This window comes from Colletotrichum lupini, chromosome 5, assembly GCF_023278565.1.
Source record: "Colletotrichum lupini chromosome 5, complete sequence".
NCBI lineage: Eukaryota > Fungi > Ascomycota > Sordariomycetes > Glomerellales > Glomerellaceae > Colletotrichum > Colletotrichum lupini.
This window is the reverse complement of record NC_064678.1, coordinates 2,017,888-2,034,282: the sequence shown is the minus strand read 5'-3', so window position 1 is coordinate 2,034,282 and position 16,395 is coordinate 2,017,888. Positions and strand designations below refer to the sequence as shown.

At 53.5% G+C, this 16,395-nt stretch overlaps 5 protein-coding genes and 1 non-coding gene across 6 annotated transcripts; 1 reads left to right on the top strand and 5 right to left on the bottom strand.

Annotated features, from left to right (window-relative positions):
- Window positions 1–26: 26 nt before the first annotated feature.
- CLUP02_09986 (short chain dehydrogenase) lies at window positions 27–1,177 on the bottom strand (the record flags this gene model as incomplete). Its single annotated transcript, XM_049288962.1, has 3 exons — window positions 27–34; window positions 211–968; window positions 1,071–1,177. The coding sequence occupies 3 exons, from the start codon at window positions 1,175–1,177 to the stop codon at window positions 27–29; spliced, it is 873 nt and encodes a 290-aa protein (XP_049146106.1).
- A 965-nt stretch (window positions 1,178–2,142) lies between these two features.
- On the bottom strand, window positions 2,143–3,900 carry CLUP02_09985 (uncharacterized protein; the record flags this gene model as incomplete). The annotated part of the gene is made up of 9 exons (XM_049288961.1): window positions 2,143–2,470; window positions 2,518–2,678; window positions 2,726–2,766; window positions 2,820–2,933; window positions 2,988–3,119; window positions 3,165–3,257; window positions 3,307–3,498; window positions 3,546–3,713; window positions 3,762–3,900. The coding sequence occupies 9 exons, from the start codon at window positions 3,898–3,900 to the stop codon at window positions 2,143–2,145; spliced, it is 1,368 nt and encodes a 455-aa protein (XP_049146105.1).
- Window positions 3,901–5,868: 1,968 nt separating this feature from the next.
- On the top strand, window positions 5,869–7,647 carry CLUP02_09984 (uncharacterized protein; the record flags this gene model as incomplete). The annotated part of the gene is made up of 1 exon (XM_049288960.1): window positions 5,869–7,647. The coding sequence occupies one exon, from the start codon at window positions 5,869–5,871 to the stop codon at window positions 7,645–7,647; it is 1,779 nt and encodes a 592-aa protein (XP_049146104.1).
- Window positions 7,648–10,242: 2,595 nt separating this feature from the next.
- On the bottom strand, window positions 10,243–10,323 carry CLUP02_tRNA165. The gene has a single exon. It is a non-coding gene; the product is annotated as a tRNA-Thr (tRNA).
- A 668-nt stretch (window positions 10,324–10,991) lies between these two features.
- Window positions 10,992–12,697, bottom strand: CLUP02_09983 (cytochrome P450; the record flags this gene model as incomplete). The annotated part of the gene is made up of 4 exons (XM_049288959.1): window positions 10,992–11,416; window positions 11,480–12,073; window positions 12,135–12,420; window positions 12,470–12,697. The coding sequence occupies 4 exons, from the start codon at window positions 12,695–12,697 to the stop codon at window positions 10,992–10,994; spliced, it is 1,533 nt and encodes a 510-aa protein (XP_049146103.1).
- Window positions 12,698–15,637: 2,940 nt separating this feature from the next.
- On the bottom strand, window positions 15,638–15,934 carry CLUP02_09982 (uncharacterized protein; the record flags this gene model as incomplete). Its single annotated transcript, XM_049288958.1, has 2 exons — window positions 15,638–15,786; window positions 15,856–15,934. 2 exons carry the CDS (start codon window positions 15,932–15,934, stop codon window positions 15,638–15,640), a joined length of 228 nt encoding a protein of 75 aa, XP_049146102.1.
- Between the last annotated feature and the right edge of the window lie 461 nt (window positions 15,935–16,395).

Here is a 16,395-nt window from a genome sequence, read left to right as displayed (position 1 = left end):
CTCGATCTTCTGATTTCTTGGCTCTGTTACCAATCTGTACATATTGACGGGATGTAAGGGGTCAGCAGTGCAAGTCAACTGCATCACGGTAGCATGATAGACTCGAGGCAAAGGCAAAGTGAACCCTGATGGGAGGCAATTACATATTCTTGTTCAAAAACAGCAACACACCATCTACACAGTCTACTCAAAAGGTTCCTTACAACTTACTAGGAGGAACGTTCAACTCCCCCCTCTGCCACAACGACCCGCCATCAATAGCAATGACCTCCCCGTTAACATGCGAACCCGCCCGACTGGCAAGGTACACCACCGCGCCCGCGATATCCTCCGGCCGTCCCAGCCGACCCATCGGGTTCCCCTTGCCAATCTTATCCGCGCCGCCGCCAATCTCCAGCAACCCGTTGGACATCTTACTCGGGAAGAAGCCGGGGGCAATGGAATTCACGGTAATCCCTCTGGGAGCAAGCTCCAGCGCCAAGTTGCGACCGAGGTGCAACACGGCGGCCTTGCTGGCGCTGTACCCATACGTGCCCTGCTTGCCCAGCGTACCGACCCCCAAGCCCGCAACAGACGCCGTGATGATGACCTTTGCCGGCTCGCCGCCAGCGCTCTTGTTCGCGGCCACGCTCTTCTCGAGCAGCGGCGTGAACAGCCGAATGGTGTTAAACACGCCCTTGACGTTCAAATCCATCACCTTGGCAAACGCCTCGTCCGGGTGGGTGTCGAACGCCTCGCCCCAGGTGGCGCCCGCGTTGGCGAACAGGATATCGACGCGGTCGGCGTGCTTCTTGACCTCGGCGACGAGGTGCTCCACGCCCTTGATGGACGCTGCGTCCGCGGGGATCGGGATCGCGACGGCGCCGGGCTGGAGGTTGGGCAGGGCGTTGAGGGCCTTGCATGCCTCTTCGCAGGCTTTGCCCTTGCGGGAGGAGATGAAGACTTTGGAGGCACCGGCTTGGAGGAAGCTGTTGTTTTTTTCCCATCGTCAGTCAAAGGTTTCCTTTCACCATGGTCTTGTACGGATTAAAGAGCACACGCAAGAAAAGAGAAGGAGAGATTGAACGTACGCTGAGGCGGCGTGCAGACCAAGACCGCGAGAGCCGCCGGTGACGACGGCGACCTTGCCCTTGAGGGAGAAGAGGGAGGGAAAGTCGTGGAGCTGTGCTTCGGCCATTGCTGATGATTTCTCCGGGGTTCCTGTGCAATTGATTGTTTCAAAGGTTTCTAATGAAGAAGAGCAAGTTTAGAAGGACAGAAGGTCGGAAGATCGGAATAAAATGAAGAGTATGGGGGATGAAGAAGGTAAAAAGGGGGCCCGGGATTGGAAATCCGTACAGCTAATCAATCAATTCGTGTCTTCCCCAGAGTTTAGAACCGACCTTACCCCGGGCGGTGACGTTTGCGGGGGAGAAGATACCGAGCCTCGGCTGTCCCGCTAGCTCCAGTTTCCCAGACACCGGGCCCACACCGGGAAAAAGCGTGGGGTCGGGGCCGATTACTGATGCACAGCATTTTGCATTTTCGCTGCCTTGGGGTCCTTGGGGTTCTTGGAATCCTAGGGGCAAAAGTGCAAAAACACCAGACAGGAATTGTAAATTCCATGTAAGGTACGGCTGCATTGTTCTAGGACCCAGCGTCCTGGGTTTGCGGCGCAGCCCCATCACAATTCATATGCAGGGTACTTCACAAGCATAGGCTGAGCAAGTAGGGTTGGTAAATCAATGTTGAGGAATAAATAGCACATAGATGAGAGTCGTGATCGTGTTGACGAGATATCCACGCGAGATGAGAGAAAAAAGAGACTCTAGTAATGCAATCTGACCATGGCCTGTTCCCATGCTCTCCACTGTTGTTTGAGCTTGCATCAATGCTGCTAATGCTGCCAACTCCCTGTGAATAACAATCTTATGCCAGATAAATCCAAGTAAATGTTTGACAACATGTGAATCATCATATCATAGCTTCCGCAATAATAGCGTAGTAAATGAGCCGGGTTGTCGGCAAAATAGACTGTCGTCTCATCGTGATAGAGGAGCCCAGGTAGGCCTAGCTCCTCCCAAAACGTATAATTTGTTAAAATGTGCTGCCATCACAAGTTGTGACAGAGACGCAAACATGTTTGCAGATAAAGGCGTCTGCTTATTTTCTTGACTTCTTCTTCGCTCGGGTCTTCTTCTCCCAGCAGTCATCGACGGCATATTCGACGTCTTCAAAGTCGTCCGGGCTGATGTAGCCGATGAAGAAGACCTTGACATTGTGTTCAACCGTGACAAGTTTGGAGTAATTCACGCGCGATTCTTTGGCGAGCTTTTCTCCCTCTATCGTGATCTTGGCCCGGACTGGTGGGAACCCAAGCTTTGGCTCATCGCGAAGCGGTCGATGAGGCTTGTGGCTGTAGATCATGCCGTGCTTGTGGGCCTTTACGCCCCTCTTGTTGCAAGCTTTGCCTTGATACGTGAGGATTGGCCTGATCTGTCAGCGAAAACTTCCAGATGATAAATTAGGCCGACTTACACGCAGGTGCAGTGCCCTTCGTCATTCGCAATGACAATGAAGCGCCTGAAACCGATGAATACAGACCCTCCAAACTGGTCTTGAATCTGCTGCTTTTCGGATATCGTCGAATTCCCTGCGGCGTGAGAGCCGGATGGCTCCGACCATAGAACCTTGAAGACCTATCACACTTAGTCAAGTGAAATCATAACTGTGTAAAGTAACCTACCGATCCGGGCCGGAATTTGTGTGACGGTTCAACGACGTAACCTCCAAATTGTCAGAGTCAGTGAATCGAGGTATAGATGCATGTGTCCACTCACGAGGGTCAAGATCTTCAGCAGACCCATGAGTGCCGCTTATGTCGAAGGATGGTGTAGGGCTTTGGCGGCCCTTTGGTGTTGCCGTACCGTCGTCCTCCTCGTACGCTGGATAAGCTGTCTGGGTAATCAGCCATGGGGATGGCACTGAGGACTATGCCTGTTCCTTACCTGTACCATATGCGGGATCCGTCGATGACCCGCCGTGACCGGAAGTCCCATACATCTCGTTGCGGTCCGACACAGCCTCTTGCACAACCAGATCATCATAGTCATCTAGGTCCGCCGTTGCGTATCCAGAGTCTGCCGACATCAGCATGGTTCAGATCCCTAAGTCGAGTGCCTCACCTTGACTGTATGTAGCCGTAATTGGATCATGAGCTGTCCCATATCCCTCAGACTCGTGATATAGGCTTTCTGCCCCAGCTTGCGGAGGAGCTACTTTGGATTTGTTAGCTGCACAGTTTTTCACAAGATCAACCTCGCTTACATTCTTCATCCTGTAGCCCAGTGGTGCCACCCTTTGCGCCCCAGAAAGGATCTAATGGCGGCGGGGGAGGGTCTTCAGGTGAAGGACTTCGTTCAGCGGGTGGATCTGGGGCGTAGGCTGTCTCTTTTCCCTTCCTAGATCTACCTGAGCTGCCTTGGGATGTCGCCGAAGGTTCATACATGTAGGATGGATCTGCAGCAGGGTTAGTCCCAGCTATGCGATGCTGTCACACAACTCACCATTATGCTCGATATCCTGTCCCTCATAGCCATAACTGTGTTCGGTGGTAGGCGGCAGATCGAGGTTGTCCATGGTTTCCGTGAGTTCGTCTACTGCTCGGGGAGTGAAATCGTCTTGCGGCGCCGGCGCCGGCATCGCAATATCCTGCCACTCATAGTCGTATTCGCCTTTAGACGTCAGCTGCATTCGCAATAGCACGTCGATTCATGACTCACCATTGCTGTTCATACGGTACCTGTAGTTCTTCTGGTAGTCTGGATTCCACTGCCAATCACTCCACGCACTCCATGTACTCCCACCTCTGCCGCCTCCGCTCTTCGACTTGTGTTTGCTTGACCTGCTCGACTTGTGCATGATTGCATTTTGTGTCGACACTTGGAGAGGTTCGAACTTCGGCGCCGATCATGGGTGGGCCTCCGCGCAAGACCGGGTTCGGGGACGGAGACCGAGTCTTGGTGATAGTGTAAGCTTGAGGCTCAAGAAGAAAGAGACAACAGACAAGCGGACCTCGACAGGCAAGCCGGGCCTCGAGGCCTCGGGGCCACGACAGGATAAAAGGAGTGCCCGCTTAATTGGTTGAAGTAGCTGCGCGGCAACGCGTGACGTATCTTGCGAGATATGACTGGCGCAAAAGCGACAGTACTCTTGCAGGAAGGGGGGTATGAGCCTTCACAGAGCCTGCATCGTCTTGCAGGAGCTTCGAATCCTAAAGGGATGTACTGAGGTGGAAGGTCGGTGCCAGGCTGAGAGAAAGAGTGTGAGGAAGAAGATCGGTCAACGGGAGAGCGTGAGACAGGAAACGGAAGACGGAGAACGACGAGAAGAGGGTGTGACACGGCACGGTTGCCTTTTCTTCCCGAGTTTACCCTCCCAAGTGACTGCCACAGTATGGTCTATGGACCCGGGGTCGATAAGCCGAATGAATGCACTTCATTATCCATCGAGGATTTCCCACCGTAGGTACGTGGAGCAAAGTGGACAAGAAACAACGGCGGCCCCAAAGGCTCGCCTTCTCCTCTTCCAGTCCCGCGAGGTGGTCTCACAGCTGGCACCCGCTTGCACACCCTGGTCTCCGTTCTGTTCATTGTATGGTGTGCAACCCAAGAGACGCCACCCCTGGCTGTATGAAGGCCCGAAGAGGTTGCTGGCCGGCGGCGGTTGGCTCGCGTGTTGATTGAAATTCTGTACCGGTACGAAGTGATTGGAAAAGAGACAAATGGAACCAGGCTGCGCTTCTTCGTCCCGTTGTGTTTTGGTGTGGGATGACTTCCCACCAGTAGCGACGACTGCTCGACTTGACCCCGCGCTGCCCGTGTCCACCTGCCAGTGGTGCCAGTGGTACGCGGTGGTCCTTGTCACTGCCTGGGTGGACCGCCGAGAAGAGCCCCCCCACGGAAGCTCGGGCTCATTAGCTGTGGTGCTGACACATATCGGGACTAGCGTCGGGACGGCAGCAGCTAGCTCCGCAGTACGTACTCTCGTACCCTCCTAGAGCACAGATAGGTACCTGGTTGGTCTCCGCTGAACGGCTGGGAAGGCACGAAAGGCACAGGAAGCAGATGCAAAAAGGGGCTAGCACACGGGAGGCAAGTGGATCCGCTTACCGAGAAAGGCTCAAGGGGGCTCCTCCAACGGTGTTGCTCGTCTCGGTCAGCACCCATCGTTTTGTTCCCACGTTTGTTGCATTACTGCTGCTGGCCTGCTTCTGCTGGCATGCATCCGTAATTAGCACTACCTTGCCTGAAGAAGGTGGTGACTGGAACGAGCCGCGTCGACTACGCCCACAACATTCTCAAGTCGAGCCGTCACATCCTTCGTTCGAAATTCATTCCAGCGACCGTCGACGACGAACTCTCCCTTTGTCGCATAATCAAACCCTACCAAGCGATGGAACTATTCCACGACCAGTACGCACCATAGCCTCTCTTCATGGCTACGACCGAATGCCCCAGACGGCGGACCTCCGCCACGAGTTTGTCAGGGGATGCCGAATGCCACGAGCATGCCATTCCATCCGAAGCAACGACTATTGATGCTAGCTATTCCGAAAGCGTTCAGCTCATGCCATCACCACTCTCACGATCATATCCACCACCACCACCACCTCCTCCTCCGACGTTGACACGACCAAATTCTCTTGGCCCCTTGATGGCAGCCCCATCTACATGGCAAAAGCCCGATGCGTCACAACACCATGGTTCTCAATCCTCAGGCCCGAATACACCGCGTCCTCTATCCCATCGGGCCAGTCACGGACACAAACGACCTCACCCTCCGCCTCCGCCTCCGCAGTCCCGAGGACCGCGGCCACCCGTTCCCATCATGCTCCTTCACCCACCACCACCTCCGCCGCCGCCGCCGCCGTCAAACCTCGATGCTGCCTTCAGGGGTCGAGGGCTGACAAAGGTTTCGATGCAACGCAGCCTTTCGCCGTCCATGTCTCTATCATCAGGCTCATGGCATCACGAATACACTAGCTCAGACGACGACACAAGCTCAGTAGAGGCAGATTACTTTGAACAAAAAAATCGCGTGGTCTTTCCACCGCTTATGCCCACTGTGCAAGATCGTCAGGTATTTGAGCGAGAGAGGAAACATATCACAGACTCTATTACGGACAAAGTCTCTCGGCTTGAGAACTCACGGAGCTCCGTACCCAGCCTGGTCGATTCTGATGCATCTTCGGTGGCGTCCATGGCATCCCTGGACGACGGTGTACAGGAGCTATGGGTACAGATGAAACATCGCCGTCAGCGGGTGAACTTTCTAAAGCAGGACATGGCTGGCCGGCGTAAGGTTCTTCGGGACCTGCGTCGCAGAAAGGATGAAGCCGACAACAACTTCATGAACATGTTGCGCCCAATTCTTGTCAAGAGTCGGCGTGGTCTATCTGCAACATCTGACCAAACGTTGGAGACACGATTTGCCGAGATGCAGGCACTTCGAACGGAATACCACACCTTCGAAGTTGACTACGAGGAACTTGAGGTCTCGCTAGATGAAGAAGAGGAAGGCCTCAATAATACCGAGACACGCTTCTTCAGCCTTTTGGCCGCTGGTAGCAAGAGACAACCCCGACCAAGGATGCGAGAAGAGGATTCCGAGGATGACGAATCTGAAGAACAACCTGATATACCATATGAACTCACCGGTATTTCCCGCCACGGGCCTTCCGACGATGCCCATCCGCTTTGGCAAGACCTTGTATCTGCCATCGGGGACTTGAACAACGCCAAAGAAGAGTACGACGATCTCCTGCTGTATCACCGGCAATACACGTACAGCATGGATGTTAAGAAATCGACCGGGATGAAGCCTAGCGCGGAAGAAGTCGAATTCATGGACGAATACCCGGAAGAGGAGCGCGAGAAGCGGGAGGACATGGATCGCCTGACAGACGAGGTTTCCAGGCTGAAGCGGACTTGCGAAGAGAATGGTGCGATGAAGAAGCACCCGTCCTTTGAAATCGCACACGCTCTCGACCCAACTATTGGCGAAGACATGGCGCTCGACAACACTCCCCCAAGATCTGGATCCCTGGCCCATGGCCGGTTTTCCGAACTCTTATCTCGTCCAGACCATGTACTTCGGCCGGAGCCGGTGACTGCCATTGAGGAGGTGAGGCGCGCTGCGAAGATCCACGCAGCGGACCCGGCTACACTGCCGCAGCTTCGAGCGGCTCAGAAGGAGCTGGGCATTTCTAGGCTGATTAGCGAATTCAAGGAAGAGGACAAGTCGGATTTTATCACGCGGTGGCTTCTGCAACAGCTGCGTACTTCGCCAGTTGCTGTTGAACTTCTTTATTCAACGTTCATACACACTCTTCGGCTCAGGATTGGCAACGTACACAAGTGGCAGCAAGACGTCTTGTACCACTGGTGGAGAGACGGTGCTGTCAAATCGCCGAAGGAATTTTTTGGCCCGCTTACAGGGAGTGGGATGGTGTCTCCGGGGCGCGAGGCTTCGCCGGAACACACGTCTCTTCCTCCGGAGCGCGAGGTGCGCATTTCTGCACCATCGAGAGCGGCGACGGAAGACTGGTCGAGTGGCAATCGTCGCATATACCCCGAGGAAGCGAGCCGGTCGACTGAAGTTTATTGATCTTGCCTAGCGAGCGCGTTTGTTTGCTTTCTTCAGTTGGGATGCTGCTGTTTTGGGTTCCAGATCCCACATGTTATTGCCTTGGAAACAGACCTGGCATAAAGGATGATAGACTGTATTTTGGATTGGAGCGATGGATCTGCTTTGTCTGGGCGGCATACTGATACCCTTTGAAGACCCAGTTTTGATGGAATGTAAGGTTAACCGAGCGGGCATCTTTCGAGCTGATTGAGATTCAAGGGGTTACCAATACCGGATTATTTTGTTTTGGGGGCATGCTGTTCTATTTCTAGTTGAAAACACGTACGGGGGTGGTTTTTGCCTATCTGCTAATGGTGCATCCCATTGCCCGTGACAAACCTGACACCAACGAGCAATTCAGTTTTGTTTGGTTCGTATCGTCCAGGCCAGGCCCGTTCAGCCGATGTCTGACGACGGTCTAAGGTACCTAGTGCACCACCTCATGTTCGAGGCTAGCGCGCGGGAGCGAAAAAAAAATACAGACGAACCCCACACTAATCATCTCGGGACGAGCCATGTCGACGAAGAACGGTCCCGTCGCTCGCTGAAATTTGGCGTCAATGTGACAGGTGATGTACCCGGTACATGGGCACTATCGCGCGACGGGTGATGCACTGCGTTCTACAACGGGTCTGATGCGGAGAGCGGAGCAGCAAGCGCGAAGAGGAGGAGAACCTACCCAGGAGAGGGGGAGGGGGTTGGATGGGGTGGGAGGGCAGGCACCGCGCATGTGATTTACGCCGATGATGCGAGCTAGGTAGCTATCGTGCCATTTCCTATCCCACCCCGCTTATGGAGTACCTTCTGATGGGCTTGTCTGGGTAGAGGTGAGGGGGGGCAATACGTGATGGTTCTCTGTTTTATCGAGCGTACCGCTACGGACACGGAGTACGCGGTCCCCCGAGGCTGGAGGAAAGGTTGTGGCTGTCCGTCATACGCGGCAACCATTTTCGAACTTTCCATGGTATGCATGCGCGCATGCATATCGCGGAGGTTGTCGATGACGCAGGTTCGGGACGCGGATGGGACGTCAGCTTCAGGTTTTTGCGGGATTGGAATTTTGGAGGTGATGGCGCGGTGGATTCAAGTCAGCATTTTGGAATTTGAGTAGGTAGGTTGGTGAGGTAGGTTATGGGTAGCAGAAGAGCTACTAGGGAAATGCGGCAGAGCGATGAACGAATCGAGTTTGACTTGTAGGGCTGAAAATGCTTATTGGAATTTGTTTCCAAACATGGATTTTTGGAAATTCCAATTACTCTTTGTTTTCTACGAGGTACCATACCTGTCATACGTCAAACTACCGTATTGCCCTGAGCTGACCTTGTCTTAGGTAACCAGGACTTTTTTTAAAGAATAAAAAATAAAAAAAGAAGTACACTATGGGTTTTGATTTCATCTATCCGTGAGTAGTGGTACGAAGGGCAGCAGGATCTTCGTCTGATGCTGCCTTCATGATCTATTTTTCTTGAGGGGAGTCATCGGATGCGTCACTGACAGGAGCTGGTCCGACGGAGGAGACAGAAGCACGGAATACACAGGGTGACACATGATTGGAAGTTGTAAGTATGTATCTTCCTAGGTGTCTACATTGCCCGGCGGGCAGGACAGGAGGATCGCAGCCTGCTCCCACGGGGTGACGAATGCTGCACACAACCTTACCTTACCTTACTAAGCCAAGGCAAGGCAGGCTGCCGCGCCCGTATGCAAGTCACCTCCCGCAGTCAGCGTCGGTTGAACGAACCTGCCTTGCCCATCCTATCCTACGGACAATACCCGAATACTGTATAAACGCAGACACATCGTGGCATGCCCTGCAGGCCTTTCTCGAGTAAGCGCTACGACGGCCACAGACAGCCCTACGACGGCCACAGACAGCCCTACGAGGAGCTATGATAGACTGCTCGGTACTCTCTAGATTTGCAGGGCATGGTTGGTTAAGTAGAGCCTGTTCTATCCTGCCCTGGCTTGTCTTGTTTTTGGCACTGGTCCTCTTGATCGAACCTGGCGTCGGTTCGGCTTCTATGTATGAGTGCAATCCGTATGGTAAGGGGTAGCCAGGTCGGCAATTGTCGAGAGCAGGGAAGCCTGGGGGAGAAAAGTCCCTGCAGGTAACGAGGGGCGGGAGTGGCTTGACCTTGCTCGGTGTGTGCCGCTAGGCCCTGCTTCAGATACTGGAGCCAGGTAGGTAAGGCAAGGTGAGGTATCCGTATCTGTAGAAAAATGACTGAGTAATGATAGATGAATTAGAAACAAGAAACGGTTTTACCCTTTGCTGGGTGAGATTCGAGTTCGATAAGGTAGGTAAAATCCGAGTTCGAGATTCCCGATGCCGAGAGCATTGACAGATAACCTTAAAAACGACGCGGCCTCAAGGCTAACTAAGTAAGGTACGTAGTCTTGGTTTAGAGACTGGTGGCCGGACCAGGTGCCCGCTACACACAGACACAAACGTATATAACCACACCACGACCAACAACCGTGATGCACTGAAGACGGCAAAAACTTGAAGCAAAATGAATTTGCAACAGCAGAATATTTTGAGCACGGAAAAATCGGTGCACATTGCAAAATGAATGCCTCGTGGCGGAATCGAACCGCCGATCTCCTCATGTCACTAGGTACTAGTGAGACGCTATACCACTTAGCCAACAAGGCTTATCTAGTTGATGACTGGTCTGGCTGATTTTGCACTTCAGTATGGAAGTCGCTTCAATCGACTCTTCCCTCCAGCAGGCTCCTGCATCTTCAAGCTGCTTGACGATACCTAAATCCTCGCGGGACTTCATACTTTGAAATTCTTTTACTTTTAATTTTGTTTTCATTGTTGCGTAGTGATCTGTCCATGTATGCGATCACTCCGGACCCTCGCCTCCGAATGCTAGCTAATACCACAACGACAAGAAGGTTGACACCTCAGCCATCGTCCGCTATTGCCATCGCTGTGCTCGCTTCTAAATGTTGTCCATGTCCCCCCGCCTTGTTTTCTTTCCGCCCAGAGCAATGATCGTTGATGATAGTTATGTGTCTTTTTTTGTAGCTAATATACATATGTTTGGTTTGGTATCTCCTCCACGGGGCGACAAAGCAAGCCTCCAATTAAAAGCCTATCCAAGACTCCTCTGGAGCTCCAGGCCCCGACGCCGGTAAGGTTTTGATAAATGTGTATGTATGCGTCATAACCCGCGTCTGCTTCCACGGGGGTAATCTGTTCGTTGCTGGTTTTGCGGGTGGCTGTTTTTGACCACCGGCTTCATGATAAATATGGTTTTAATGCTTTTTTTAAATGTAAAATGCAACTCGGCACCCATACATGACGTTGGGCCTCACGCCGCAGCCGTTCGCCTCCGGAACAGGACCTCGGCATTCGGGTCAGGCGACTTGCTCATCACCATTACCATCGGCTTCGGCCTCGTCTCTCCGTCCTTGAGCTTCATGTCGTAGTTGAGCAAAAAGTACGCAAGCACCATCTTGATCTCGTTCCCGGCAAAGAAGCGGCCCGGGCAGGCGTGCTTCCCGGCGCCGAAGTTCATGTTGGTATCGCTAATGCTGGTGAACTGCCACCTGTTTGCGTCCTCGTCGGACTTCTGTCGTAATTTGAAGAAGCGCAGCGCGTCAAAGGTATCTGGGTTCTCAAAGTATCTCTCGTCGTGCGAGATGCCGGCCTGCGGAGCCAGGAGCTTCGTGCCGGGCGGCAGGTGGGTGCCGTCGGACAAGTCAATGGGCTTGACGACCTTTCGGATGAAGGAGGCTGGTACGTATTAGTGGTGTTACCCTGAGGGTGAAAGCTTGGTGGGCCTGCTGAGGAACATACTAATATTACCGGCGAGCCGCTGGGTCTCCTTCATGAAGCTGTCGAGCTTCTTCAGCTTCGCCATGCTCTCCTTCCTCGCCCAGCCATCTTCCACTTCAAGAACTTGATGAGCTTCTTCGCGCAGCATGTCCTGCACCTCTGGGTGTGCTGCTAGGTCGTAGATGCAATCCGTCACCAGGTTGTTCGTGGTGTGGATCGACGCAGCTGCGAGGATGAGCTGGAGGTGCGCCTGGGACCTGACGTCTCTCTTCTCGTCCTCTGGGAGGGCTTCGACAAGCCACTGAATCAAGTCGTCGGGAGACTTTTCAAAGCTAGGCATCTCCAGATCCCTTAATCTTTCATCGATGATGGGCTTCAGCATGGCGGTAGCCTTGTCAACGTCTTTGCGAATCTGCCGCAACTCCGAAACTCCATACTGCGCAATCGGTCGGGCCCACTCCGGAAAGAGCTGCATCTTCACGACAGCGACGAAGACGTGGATGGCAAAGTTGATGCTGATATCCATCCACTGCTCTTGTCGGTTGACATCGGGGCCTACGAATGCCCGACCACTGATCCGTGCAATGGCTCGTAGCGCGAAGGGTTGGAACTTTACTGGTGTCCATTCTGGGACGTGTCAGTTGGGCGAGGCAGAAAATCTGACTGACGGACTTACCCTTGCAGTTCGGAAACTCAGTGGCGACAACGTACTCGAGCTCACTCTTGAGCTGGGGCACAAGCCTGGCCAAGTTCTGCGACAGCTTGCACCGCACAAGTGTAGACAGTAGGTCGGCGTGGTTGCCGAGGGTGAAGTTGGTATATCTGCTCAACATGGCCTCGTCGACGGCCTCTGTGGCGCTCAACACCTCTTCTGGCAAGCTTCTCAACTCGCCAATGAGTCTTGCAGGTACAAGAACCTGCAGACCTTCTGTCGCTTTAATCTGATATACAGTGTCGCGGAACTGAATTGGTGTCAGCAATTGAACGATATGGACTTCTTACGCATCATACCTTGCCATAGCTGTCGCGAATCAACGTCTCGGCGTCAAACATCCACTTCGTCTTGGCGGCCTTGTAGAAGGGCATGTCGGGAAATTTTGGCCTTCGCGACTGGAAGAGCCAGGCTACCACTAGCATCGCGCTGATGGCAACGTAATAACTGATGTGCTGGCCACCGGGCACCACCCGGGGCAGGTTGAGTTCCATTGGCATGGACGACATGGTCGCTGTCTGGTTCATGAGGTGTGTTATATCGGCGCTCGTGGGCGTCGTATGTGGCTCGAAAAGAAAGTAGATGGAGGACTGTTCCTCAAAACAAGTCTAAAGGGTATCGATCCAGCGCCAACGACAGGACAACGCGAAGGCCCCGAAATCAAATCGAGTCGGTATTATGAACAAGTAAAAGTCGTCTGTGTGAAGAGACTTCCCGAGGTGGAGAGGGAAGTGTGACGACTTGGGTATGTCTTCAAGACATTGGCCATTAGATGAATAGATTGCCAGCCGGACCTGGTGCGATGTCGATGGTCCAATGATGGCTCGAGTATTCGGAATTAACAAGAACAAGTGACGAGCGCTCCTAGTGATGAATGTTGACCCAAAGCCGAGTTGCTGTGACCGCGTCCCGTCTGCTTCCCTATCGTTCAACCGTCGTCCAGCGTGTAGTTGCTTTGTCGACTCTCGAATGTTTCTCCTACAAAGCCCCAAAAGTCCAGAGAGGAAACAGAGCAGGAAACAGGGCACGAAAACGGGTTGGAGGAAGTAGTGAGTGTAAATAAGAGCGAAAAGAAGGAAAAGAAAACAAATGGAAAGAAAAAGAGAGGAGTGAAATCGGAAAACGATGCTAGCCACGCATCGTAGCGGCGCGCGCGCGCAGGCACAGGCGCAGGTGCACACACCAGAAACACAGACGAGATGCAACACAGGCAAAGCAGGGCTTCCTGCTTGCCTCCCGGCACCAGGGCAAGACACAACACAAGGTGACAAGCCAACCCCGACCTCGAGTCTGACTGGAGACCCAGTCAAGGCCAGAAAGGGAGATTTCAAAGTCGAGGACGGGTAAGCTTGACCTGGCGCCTGGGCCGGGCACGAGTGAAATTCGGAGGGTTTGGGAGTTTGGACCGACTGGGACGTGATCGACTTCTGCTTCCTTGGGCGTCGAGGACTCGAGGGCGGTTTCGCGGACTTGCCAGGCGCATCTGAAACATGGATGGTCAACAGGAGTCGTTCGGGAGCTGCCACCTCTGGATTTTAGCTTGCTGCCACACCCGTGCCTCACCTCAAAGAAGAGCCCCAAACATTTGCCGCTGATGGGCTGGAGCCTGTATTGGAGCCTGCCCGAGTGACGGATGTTTGGAATTCCATAGTCGTCTGTCGTGCTGGCGTCCCTGCGTTGGATAGATCACTTGATCTAGTACCCGGGATGGGCAATCCGGGCATCTAGCGGTGACACTGGTTCAAGAACTTGATGAAGTTGATGAGGAAGAGAGGATGCGACCGGCACATGCCAAAGCGTTGGTTATACCTAAGTACCTTACCTTGATCCGTGTTCACTATGTACCTTACCTAAGTGACGACCTACTACAATCAGGCAAGTACAATCAATCAATGGAAGCTTGAATCTCGATTGCTCCGCGCCTGACCTGAAGACTGAAGAATAGAGTGAGACAAGCGTCTTAGGTAATCCTTCCCCTTTAGCAGGGGACACCTCCTACTCTACTTTATTCACCATTTCTAAGAGTATCACCAAGTATCTTGCATATAATCCTGCACGGACGGAATACTTGCAGGAACACCCATCAAGTACTTGCCTACTCTGGCACGGATGCAGGGGTTCCTCTCGGCTCGCTTACTGGCCGAGACGCGCCAGAAATTGTTAGTGTTGCGCAACTCCTCCACATTCATCTCATCTCCGACCAACTTCTGACTTCAACCCACCCAGACACGACGACCACAGCAGCCAAACGACCAGAGTCAGGCCCTGTCGCCCTCTCCTTCTCGAAGCGCCGTATCTTTAGCTTTGCAGTAAGCTTCTTCGCTGCTGCGTCGTCCCCTTCCTCTCACTCTTGGATCTCCCTGATCCCGCGCCCCCCCCTCACCCCAATGCAACGTGTCTGGCAAATCCGAGATTCGATATCGCAATCAACCTATAGATCTCCTACGAGCCAAGCCTAAACTCTAAAGCCGCCCGCGTCAAGAGCCAGACAGGCCCTCCTTCACCAACTTTGCTCTTACTGAAGTTACTATATACCTTATACGACGTTTACAAACCCATTTGAGCCGCCTTCGACACCACCAAACAACCCTTGTGACGGCACCCAGGCATCCCACCACCAACACAACAGCCTTGTCTCGGATCCTGCCGCTGGGTGTCTCTTGAGGACGCCATGGTCATGGGCGTCGCCATCTCCGTCTGGGGCATTCGTCATTTTTCGACACACACCCCGTTTCCATTCCCTGCAATGCATCAAACCTGCTCGCTGATTTCTCCGTGCAACTGATATCATCACGGCCTCTTTCTGCATCCGACAACCAGACCAAAGTCAATGCTCATTGTCAGCACACACAATGTTCGCGCCGCCATGAAGAAACGCATGGCCTGCCAAGAATGATGTCCAAGAATAGGCACAGGGTTCATCCTCAGCTAGGGCAAGATTTACCGACAGCCCGCAATGCTTAGCTGTTTGCCTGCCTGTCATCGTCTCCGGCCAGTTCCATCCATGCATGCCCAGTAGCGGCCGTTCACTGCCGCCGGGAAGGCAGTGCACAAAGATCGCCTGCAAATCTGCTACCGGACTTGGGGAGCAGGCGAGGCCTGCTGGTGGCCGCGCGTGCGATGTGTGGCCCCTCTAACTCTGGGACTAGCATGACGAAGGAATCGAGAGGGGGATCTGCATGGGAAAGCTACCACACCAACGACGTGCCTTCCCGCAACTCTGAGCGCGTCCGACACGCAGCCACGTATAACAGGCAAGGAAGAAGACGATAAACCTACAACTAACTCGCCCTTGAGTCACGGTCAGCCCTGGGAGAACATGATTTTCTCTCAGCCTATACCCAGTCGGCGTGGCTCTCGTCTTCCTGCCCATGGGATTTCCTGCCCCGCCTCGGGTACGTCGATGCGCTGGCTCCATGTTTGGTATTCGAGACGGCATGGTAGCTAGCTCTACAGAAACCCGTCCTCTATCCACCACCCATGACAGAAGTTTCCTTGGATTCGCCTGAACGGCGTTTCTCTGCCAAGACGGCAGCCGGCCAGCACACCTCGAAAGTCGGGTATAATGCGAAGCATTTGGAAAATGCGGAGACGGAGCCGACGGCACCGAGGAGGACTGCGTGTGCTCAGCATCATGTTTTTCCATTGCTCACGATGGTGGCGACTAGAAACACATCTCGCAAACCTGAGAACAATGCGGCCCGGGCACTGTCGATCCGCTTATCAGCCTCGTCAGATGGTCTAAAGCCGCCGTTGATGGGCATTGTTGTCCAGTTCTGGCGTTACCACGCGCGAAATCCGGCTGATGTTTGTTACGCGCTCCAATCTTCGCACTGACCGGACCGGTTGGGGACGCCCATTTTGTCTGGCATACGCGGCAAGCGATGAGCCTTTCCACAAGTGGAAATCCAACCGAACGACTGAACTTCCACCCATCTGAACCCGATCCCAATTGTCGAGCGACTCGACCGGACGAGCCTGCGCTGGCCATGACCTAGGAGCATTTGATTCTTTATGACGTACCTTGTATCGAATACCAGGCCACGAGATCGAACGACGGTAACTAGTGGACAGACGAACAGAGGGCGGGCATTTGCGATCACGATTTGGTCTTAATGTAGAGCGCTTTTCGGGCCCAGAAGCAATCATTCCTTCAGCCAGTCCTATGAATAGCCAGACTTCGGTGTCAACTCCCGAAGACAATGTACACACCATCTCACTGACC